Source organism: Rhamphochromis longiceps, linkage group LG19, assembly GCF_057381845.1.
Source record: "Rhamphochromis longiceps isolate RC_006_pf linkage group LG19, R_longiceps_female_GT1.1, whole genome shotgun sequence".
NCBI classification, from domain to species: domain Eukaryota; kingdom Metazoa; phylum Chordata; class Actinopteri; order Cichliformes; family Cichlidae; genus Rhamphochromis; species Rhamphochromis longiceps.
Window position 1 is genome coordinate 5400339 of NC_140575.1, and position 10102 is coordinate 5410440.

General features: G+C 40.3%; 1 protein-coding gene across 1 annotated transcript in view; it reads left to right on the forward strand.

The window, feature by feature from the left end:
• Positions 1-4176, forward strand: part of sptbn5 (spectrin, beta, non-erythrocytic 5) — a 68258-nt gene extending 64082 nt beyond the window's left edge. Inside the window, exons 80-81 of the mRNA XM_085391325.1 lie at positions 2134-2330; positions 2811-4176. Of these exons, the coding sequence (XP_085247451.1) occupies positions 2134-2330; positions 2811-2965 (352 nt within the window). The 3' untranslated portion in view covers positions 2966-4176. The remainder of the gene's footprint in view (positions 1-2133; positions 2331-2810) is intronic.
• Positions 4177-10102: the final 5926 nt, after the last annotated feature.

Here is a 10102-nt window from a genome sequence, read left to right on the forward strand (position 1 = left end):
TTCAAACTGTGTAAGATAATTTGACTTTGACTTTCACATCTACCTATTCACACTGTGCACTGTGGGGACACTGGGCAGAGGTGAGGGTGAGAGGCCAAAGAAATGAAACTCCCCACCAACAGGATTTTTCTTTAATGAGATACTTGGACAAGGTGAATTACATTCAGCGGGCACACAATAGTGGAAAAACACACGGTGGCACAGGACACAGCTATGGCTCTATTCAGCCGTCATGCATTGCATCTGCTTTCGTTTGCTGCATGGTGATGAAATATGGAGCACTGCAGTGACTGCATGACTACAGCAGTCACAAAATACACTGACGAAGGGATTTCTGTGGGACAGATTGAGTACGTTTATTTAACAGGTACAGAAATTGACATGTAAAAAGGAAATGCTGTGGTTTTCACAGCAGTTAGTGGTGGGGTTATTTGTTGAGGAACTGAATACTAAAGTCCTGAGCTCAGACTGGGATTGTTGTTTTGAACTGTGGACTAACCAAAGACTATTTTAAAAGATCTGGATGTAGTCTTTGGTCTAGATCGTAAATCCTATTGAATAACAATTCTTTACAATTCAATATCTGTAGATATTGTCCTCGTGTTCTGAGATCCATCTGCTTACTCCTTTCCAGCCTTATCCTCTTTTCTAATATGGCCACGTCTTTCCCCAAAAAACATGATAGTAACAGCCCAAATGCCAGACTTGAGGCTTCATAATGGTAGTCCACAAAGGAAGGATTGTGGCATGGAAACTGTGTGCTTGCTGGATAACAAGATATAGCTTTTAAATTAAATAAACTTGGGTTTTTGTTAATGCTGATTTGTTTTCCTAGTATTTGCCTGCTTCAAGGCTTTGTGTTAAGCTAGAGTGACCATGTAATATCCTAGTCCTGTCAGCCAAAAATTCACAGGATTTCTAGAGCATTCACAGGATTCCAGAACTAGATGTAATAAAAATGTAATGCATTATATAGTATATAATTGAGGCATAACATACTCGAAGTATAGGCAGTACAAGCACAAGCACTGGCTGGCGCCTCTCAGCAGGCTTTCAGAAGTTAGTCAGGTGGAAAGAGAAGAAGGAATTGAGTCTTCTAAGGGAGCGAAGCCTTAAAGAGACAGGTTGTTTCAGAGGATGAACCAGGGGCTGACTGTAGGGCTAGTCAATGATAAATAAGGAAGTAAGGATTTTTTTTTACCTGTCAGCCTGAAAGGCTTATGGGGATATTGTTCGTACCCTGCTGGGCGGCCAGGCAGCTATAGGCGAGAGGTGTGGATAATTCAAGAATGACGTGATATAGGATTTTCAACTTATCATAGGTGCATCTACTCAAAGTCTGACCTTCAATTTATTTGAGTTGGTTTTTTTTAAAAATCTAGCACCAAATCACAATAACAGTCACTTTTATATGTACCCTACCATAATACAGAGAAAAGCCCAACAATCAATGACCCCTGTGAGCAAGCGTGTGGTGATGGTGTTAAGAAAAATTTAACAGGAAGAAACCTCTGGCAGAACCCGGCTCAGGGAGAAGCAGCCATCTGCTGTGACCAGTTGGGGGGTGACGGGAAGGAGACAGGACAAGAGGCATGCTGTGGAAGAGAGCCAGAGATTATTAATAACTAATGATTAAATGCAGAGTGACTTCTAAACACATAGTGAGTGAAAAAAAATGTGAGTCAAGAAAAAACCTCCACCTGACCTCAAAAACTTGACCTGAAAGTCATATGTCAAGGTTTCGGAAAATCTTGTGAACAAGGTAACGCCACCTAGGATTGTCAAACTGCTACTGAAAAGCTTGCATGAGTTTAAATATCCTCTGGCAAGATTGTCTAAAAGTTTTTATGAATGCAATAACTCAAGACATCACCTAGGAATTGTACATTTTTACCATATATGAGGCTGAGGGGTAGCACTGGTGGCCACCAGTATTTTTTTTTTGAGTGGCCTCGCAAGTAGAGACAGAAATGACTGTAATAGTTAGCCCTTTAAGTAGAAAGCTTGTATCTCAGATCTCCCCCTGAATGTTGCCAAAGACTAGTTTGAGAATCATGTAAAACAGTTACTCAGAGTCGCATGGAAGGGGTATAATAGATACACTAAAATTAAAGATGACTTGTTGCTACTCAGGAGAGCGTCATCTGTCAACCTCAGTTTGGAGAAGCTGGCTGAGTCTCCAGATGATTCCTCATCAACCAAACCTCTCAGCAGGAGAGCTGAGAGCCTGGAGAGACAGTTATCCTCAGAGGGCCAACCTCCACCCAAACCTCCCCATACCTACTACAGCAGACATAACTATCCTGATGGAGGGGAGGTCAGGACGGCAGGTGAGACGTCACAGCAAATTTAACTGGTTTTCAAACTTGTCTCAGTCAAGTTTCAGCTTCTGTCCCATGAGGGCCAAGAAAAAGGATAGACTGCTGTAAAATGTGCATTTAGAACCATGTTATGTTAGGCAAGTGTTACACCAGTGCCAGCTTATGTGCACACTGACTTTCACAGGATTTATTTGCACATCACTGCAGAAAACATACCTTAACGTTTGTTCCACATGGTTACACACTGTTTCAAGGATGGAGTTCATTTCCAGATATTGTTAATGCACGCATATTACAGGTTTCAAATGGAAATGCAACCTTGGAGTCAGAGTTGCTGAAGATTTTATCAACGCAAACTCCTTTTTTTCATTTTGTCAATCATTTGGATTTGTAATCCATGCATTACTATAGTTTTTAACGAAGCACTGAACAGCGCTTAGATGACTTCTATGTCAATAATTGGCCTGATTGTGACTTGATGCACTGCAGATCCACAGAGTCTCCAAAGCCAGCCGTCAGTGCCTCCTCCTGCTTCTCCTGACCCCCAGGACCCGCCAGCTGTGAGCCCCCAAGTAATAGAGGACCCTGTGAACAAAGACAAGCCAAAAATGAACGTCTTCAGAAAGTTTTTTTCTAAGAAGTAACACTTTGGTTTCCATCCATATATCTTGTGATGCTGTCCATCTCAGTCTCGTTTCAGATTTGGAATATTTTTGTTACCATCAACAATAAGGATACAAAGTCTTGACATGACTCTGCATGAAGTTTCATAGAAATCACATCATATACCAAATACAGATTTTCTTTTACAAGTACCTCCAGCAAATGAAAGGAGGTTATGCCCAGCACAGACGAAATGATAAAGTAACGGCTCATACCACTACTAGATTTGTGATTGGCTGCTTATTTTCCATATTTGCTGATTATCTGCTAGCAGCTGTGCAACCCACCTCCAGCCCAGCTCCTCTTTTTCATATTGTCTGACTTAATCTGTGCTTCTCTGTACCGTACTGGGTCTTACTGCTGCTCTCCCTGTCTCTGTCATTCTGTGTATACACATGGAAAGGTAACGTAAATAACTGCAAATGAAAATACCATAATCTTCTTTTACTATAGAAGTTCTAACTAAAGTAGCAATCAAGTACAAAAAAAACCCCAGCAAAAAAAAAAAAAAACTCCTTAAGAGATTTTTGGAGAAGCACTTTATGCCATGGCCACAGTAAGGAAGGATTTGAAGCAGCCAGCAGGTCAGCAGTTCTACAGACAGATGTTAATGATGTGTTTACATCACCTCTAATGAGAATCTGCTCTCGGCCTGATCCCAAACAGTTTAAAGTGACTCCATGTGAAGACTTTGACTGCACGACATGATCACTACTTTATCAAAATTGACACTTGCTCTCATACAGAATGATTGACAGCAAATCAATTCAAGCAAATTTGTCACATTTAACTGGAGAAAAGATTCGCGAAGATATCGTTCAGCAGAGATGACGCTCTGCATTTTCACACAAAGAACTTTGGCTAATGATTCAACTCCATTTATTTATTAATGAGCAACAAATCCAAACATCTCCAGTCTCATTTTCTCCTCCATTCAATCAGATCAATAAGTGAATCAATAAAAATAATGAGTCAGATTGAAACTTGAAGAAATCATTTGGCAAAAGAAATTAAACTCAGTTGAAGTGTTAAAGTGAGAGTCATTCAATAAAACTGAATCAAAAACGTGATGTAACTTCATCATTTATCTGTATCTGTTTCTGCAGATCAGACTTCGACAATGTTACTTATCTTTTTCTGTATTTGTTTGATTGCTCTAAGATTGTTTATTGATGTGTTTGAATTGCTTTAATAAAATGTATCCATGTTTCATTATCAACCATTATTGAGCTCTTTCTCTCACTGGAACTATGGTAACGATTGGCCACATGTTAAAACTTCATCAGTGTGTTGACTCACAGCACCAGTATGTTCACATGTTCAAAGGTCATCTGCCTGGACTTCAAGGGTCACGCAGAGAACATTTGACCATCGTCATCTTAGATTTGAACTCTGTGGCACTGGATTTTGGTGTTAAAGGAGGCAATTTGACTTTACTGAACACCATTTTAAATATCCAAATACTTAAATATCTAAAAAGAAAATGATTATTGCTAAATGTCATGCACCAACCTTTGGGACTGAGAATTAAGCTATTGATGATGTGCCAAAATCTCCACTGGCTGTTTGAGGCTGTCTCCAAAAGCAGTGGGAATGACAACATCTCAGCCACAAAGTGGTTGCCCGAGTAAAACCACAGAGCATGAGCATGCTGAAGCAAATTAATTCTTCAAAATTGCCAATGTTCTGAAAATGTGATCACTACAGACCTCCAAACTTCATGTAGCCTTCAGATTAGCTCAAGAACAGTGCATAAAGAGCTTCGTGAAATGTATTTCCGCTGCAACCAAGCATTATGCAAAGAGTCAGATGAAGTAGTGTAAAGCAAACTGCCACTGGACTCTAGAGCAGTGGAGACGTGGTCTGTGGAGTGACGAATCACGCTTCTCTGTCTGGCAATCTGATGGACGAATCTAGGATGGCGGTTGCCAGAAGAACTGCACATGTCTGACTGCATAGTGCCCTGTGTGATGTTTGTGGAGGTGGTGGTATGGGTGTTTGAGCTGGGCTTAGCCCCTTGCATACTAAAACACTTTGGACAACTTCATGCTCCCAACTTTGTGGTGATGGTTTTGGGATGGCCCCTTCCTGTTCCAACATAACTGTGCACCAGTGCACAAAGCCAGGTCCATAAAGACACGGATGAGCGAGTTTGGTGTGGAAGAGTTGAAGTTGTTGTAGCTGCAAAGGTGGCTGACATCATATTAAACCCCAATAGATTAAGAGTGAAATGTCCCTCAAGTTCCTATGCATGTGAAGACAGACGAGCAAAAACTTGCTTACGTTTTTCTGAATTCTGTTATTTTAGATATGTTACTAAATAGCCAACATCTGTTATGAGTTATTCGGAGCACATTAGTTGATAATATCATTTAAATTTAGTTCCTATTGGCTTCAAAAAACTGACAGCAGGTAAAACATTAACTGAGAAGCTGAAGCCTTTATATGTCAAGTCACATATGAATGTAGTCCCAAAATGTACATTTTAGGTTAAACATTTTTCATCAAGTATTTCCACCACATTTTTGATAAAATATGACAAAATCAGTAGTAGCAGTACTTTATTTGCCAAAACTAAAAGTTTGTGCTTTTTTCCTAGAAGTAGGTGAAATGATCGTTTCAATTCAATTCAATTCAATTCAATTTTATTTATATAGCGCCAAATCACAACAAAAGTCGCCTCAAGGCGCTTCATAGATACAGAGAAAAACCCGGTTCACTCTGGCACAGCTGGCTGCCGGCAGAGCCGGCGGGCACGCCGGTGCAGCCCCCTCTAGCTTCTGCTCGGTGGCTACTGGGTGACGCCTCGTCTGGGGATCCTCAGCCCTTCCCATGAGGGTGGCACGGATGCCCCTCCGGTGGTCCTCCTTGGGCTCACGCACTCTGGATGTCTGGGGCCTGGATCTCCATGCCTGCTTCATGCCCTGGGGGACAGGGCTATGGCTCTCTACATCCTCTTGCAGACCATTACATGTGGAAACCATTTGAATACAAGCGCGCTGATCCACACAGGTGTGCACACGGGTGTTCACTATTCGTAGACTTAAATTACACCTTTCTTGGCTGCTACTTCAAAGCACATTGTGCGCTGTCTGTCCTGCGTGCTGCACAACAACACTGAATATTTAGTATTTACTGCTGTTTACACTTAGCTAGATTAATGCGATGGTGTTGTGTTTAGTATGTTGCTTTGGTTTTTTTTTTTGCTTGTTTTCTATTCTTTCTCTCTCAACAGGTGATCCAGGAGATTTTATTTTATTTTTTTTAATTTATTTATTTTTTCCCCTTTCTCACTGTCCCTCTCCCCTTCTGTTTTTCTTTTCCTTCCTCTTTCTTTCTCCCTTTCCTATCCCTCACTCATGTCTGTCCCGTCTGTAACATCTGAAAATAAAATAAAATAAAAAATAAAAACAAAGGTCGATCAAATGGACCAATGCGGCAATGCCACGATGATCCATTTGGCAAAATAAATCCATTGGGTATCCTTGTTGGTCTTCAGACAACAATTCTGACGGCTAAAGAACCAAATGGGACAGGCAAAAAAAAAAAAAAAAAAAAGATACAGAGAAAAACCCAACAATCATATGACCCCCTATGAGCAAGCACTTTGGCAACAGTGGGAAGGAAAACTTCCCTTCAGTGATTCTTCTAAATTTAGATCTACATGTTGTGAACTATCCCATGAGTGTCATCTGCTGTGACAATACTCTTCCTACAGTGGCAGTAATATGAAGTGGAATGGCTAAACTGATCATGCCAGTCCCTTGTAAAGTTTGCACTGACAAATCGTGGGGTGGTTGCTCAGAGCAGGTCACCTACTAATCACAAATCAGCCACAGTTCTGTCTTCTTCTTGCTTGGTCTTAATATCAGCACAAAAACAGAGCCCACTTACTTTCCTGCCTCCCCTTGCAGTCAGCTCTGTTCCAGATCTGAGAGTCAGAGTGTAACCAAAAACCTTTTTCTTTTATACTTTTTTTTAATTAATTCTAAATTATTTCAAAACCTTCTGTATACTCTGGGCAACTGAGCAGGTCAACAATGCAAAAAAGGCATGACATTTTGGGGGAGGAAAAAAACCCCTCCTTTCCTGGTAATGTTATAACAGTTTCTCTTTCATGTTGTTATTGTGTGATGGTAGCACAGCTGGTCTCATAGCAGGATGCTTCCTGGTTTCTACCTCCTGGCTGGCTGAGGCTTTTTCTGTGTGAAGTTTGCGTGTTCTCCCTCAGCTCAGATGGGTTACCGTCAGGTGCTCTGGTCCTCTTGCAATTCAAAGAGATGCATGTTGGGTTAGTTGGTGATTCTAAATGAACCACAGGATGTGAGTGTGTGTTTTTGTCTGTGTCTCTGTGTTGACCCTGCTACCTGTCTGCTGTGCATCGCAACTCTCGCCCTGTGAGCTTGGTCAGACTCCAGTCCCAACATGACCTTATGGTTGGATAAGAGCAGATGGACAGACGGGTCATGTCTTCCTGTCTGCAGAAACTCTCACTTGTGTGAAGCTCCTCTAACCGAAACGTCCTCTTGGTGTCGCTGTCGGTGCAGGAATGAGCCTCACACCGTGTCTGTCGTCCTCGTGGCGTGAACATGCGGCCTCCAGTCATCTGGTTGTATTCTTTTGAAGTCTGTTTTCAGCGTTTGTCATCGATTGAACCATTATATCATTTTGAAGTCCTCCGCACCAACACGTGGTGTTCGTAAACAACGAAAACCTTCCTTGAATAAAGCGCGAAGCGCGTTTAAAATAGATATAAACAGTCACTGAGCAGACTCCAAAAATATGGAAACAAATCGTGAACTTGTGTGCATCATATATCTGTTGTATTTGAATTGATTTTAATTGCACAGATTTTTCATTTAAAGGTTGCCCAAAAATGAGGAATGCGCTCATGATCACTTAATGAAAAACCTTAAAACGCAATTTATATGTTAAACAGCCAAATTAACGTGATCGAGCTCATATTTATTCCTTAATAAACGAAAAAGAGGGCATTTTATCAGTTGAATGGCTTTAAAGGTGTGACGTTTTCTTTAAATCTGTACATTTTTTGAAAGCCTATATTCGGCTTTATTTGTGGGGCTTCGAAACATTCAGCCAGTCCACGATTAAATTGTTTTTAGATGGGCTTCGTGCTGTTGGATTGTACTGCTAGTATAGAAGTATGTGACCGACCATCGGGCTTTACTGTTACCGTCCATTTTTGGTGGTGTTGGACCTATTTGTGTCCCTCCAGGCCTCCGTCTGATTCCCCCTTCAGCATTCAGCTCACGGCGCGACAGAAAGACAAGAGAAACCAGCAGAGAGCAGAAACAGCAGGAGCCCAAGGACAGGAACAGTGTGCAGAAACAAGTTGAACTTATCCAGAAACCAGATACTGACGATGGCATTTTAGCTCTCTCATTTAAACTTCATTGTGTTTCTGTGTTCGGCTCTAATGTTGCTTTTGACTGCGCGTCATAGGTGCTCTACTTTTTATACGTTAAAGGTGCTTTGGGCTATAGTAAAGTTTACTGTCATTCAGCTATTAGAGGGTGTTCTAAAGAAGAAAGAAATGCATCAACCTGCTTTTTTAAATTTATTGTTTAAAAAGAGCGCAGGTCTTACCTCTGTGAGTGGACTATTGCTTTTCACACTGAAGCTGCTTGCTGGTTTTAAAGGTTTACTTCCTTTCACCTTTTCCAAAGTAATCAAGAATTCTAATTCAATTTCCCTCATAGATAACTGAATAAATATATTAATATACACGAGAAATGATATATATATATATATATATATATATATATATATATATATATATATATATATATATATATATATATATATATATATATATATATATATATAAAATACAGGAGGTTAAAGTTCCGTCCGTATTTGAACTGTGCATTATACCCGGCTAGGTTTGCACATTTAAATATTGAATCTGATATTATTCCAGGTCAAATGTTTAGACGGCAAAAAGCAAGGTTAGGGTGACCAAGTGCTTCACTTTATGTGGGACTGCACAGCATTTTCATCACCTTGACCAATCTCTCCTCCTCCCCCTTTTCCACATACGATGTCCCACATTTTGATTGGCTGTAGTTTACTAAAGTCAGCAGTCAATCTCACAAGAAACGTGTGGCTCAAAAAGAAATCCACAGATCAGCGGACGCATCCAAACAGCGGATATAACAGCGGTGCCGCTACTGTGAAAAACAAAATACACTGATGTACAAAGAGAATATCATCAAATTATTAAAAACAAACAAACACGCATAATGTTGCAGTGCATACTGTTTGTGAGCTATTTGGAAAAAAAATGTATGAAATGAAACAGTGAATGAAATAAATGTGTAGCCTGTATAGTTGCATGTGAGCAGTTCAACCACCTCTGCAGCATCGTAACCCCACAGTCTCTGCTGCTGGTCGCTCTATGTGGAGGTTGTTCTCTATATTCCAGGTGATGAAAAAATCGTTTTTGTAAAAGTATATCTTGTTCACAATAGGCCTGATCCAAATAAACCTTTTATTCCTGTTAAAAACTCTTGAACTCGGCTTACTATAAAAAGAGACTTCCCAGCAGTTTAAACGGGATTACTGTAAGATCATTACAGCTGTAACATCAACATGACACCAGATCTCCGTGTTAATGTAACAAAAGTAGCAAGATTGGTGTGTGAAAAAAGAGGGCGGTATACTATTAAAACCCAGCGCGCGGTGATGTCAGGATTTTATTGACTCACTTTAAAAATAAAGCGATATTTAAGTTACTTTCTCTCCTTTGCCACACTTTCCGCAGGGACGTTTTAATCAGTTTCACTCTCGCTTGAGTATTTATGGGATACACTGACATGATTTAAATATTTTATTGCATATTATCGCCTGCTGTTAGAACTTATATGTGAGCAGACGCAAGCAAGTTTGTCGTTTCAAACAATTTGGAATTTTCAACATTTACCAGAGAAAGTTTCAGGTGTTTGCTTTTTGCCATCACAGTCTCATTTTTATGTTTTCCAGACACGAACTTTTAATCACACTACTGCTTGAAAAAATAACGACGTTATAAGACTGCGCACGATAAACTGAGGCTCAATATGAATGCCAACAGGAAGAGTGGCATTTGTCTCGGTGCA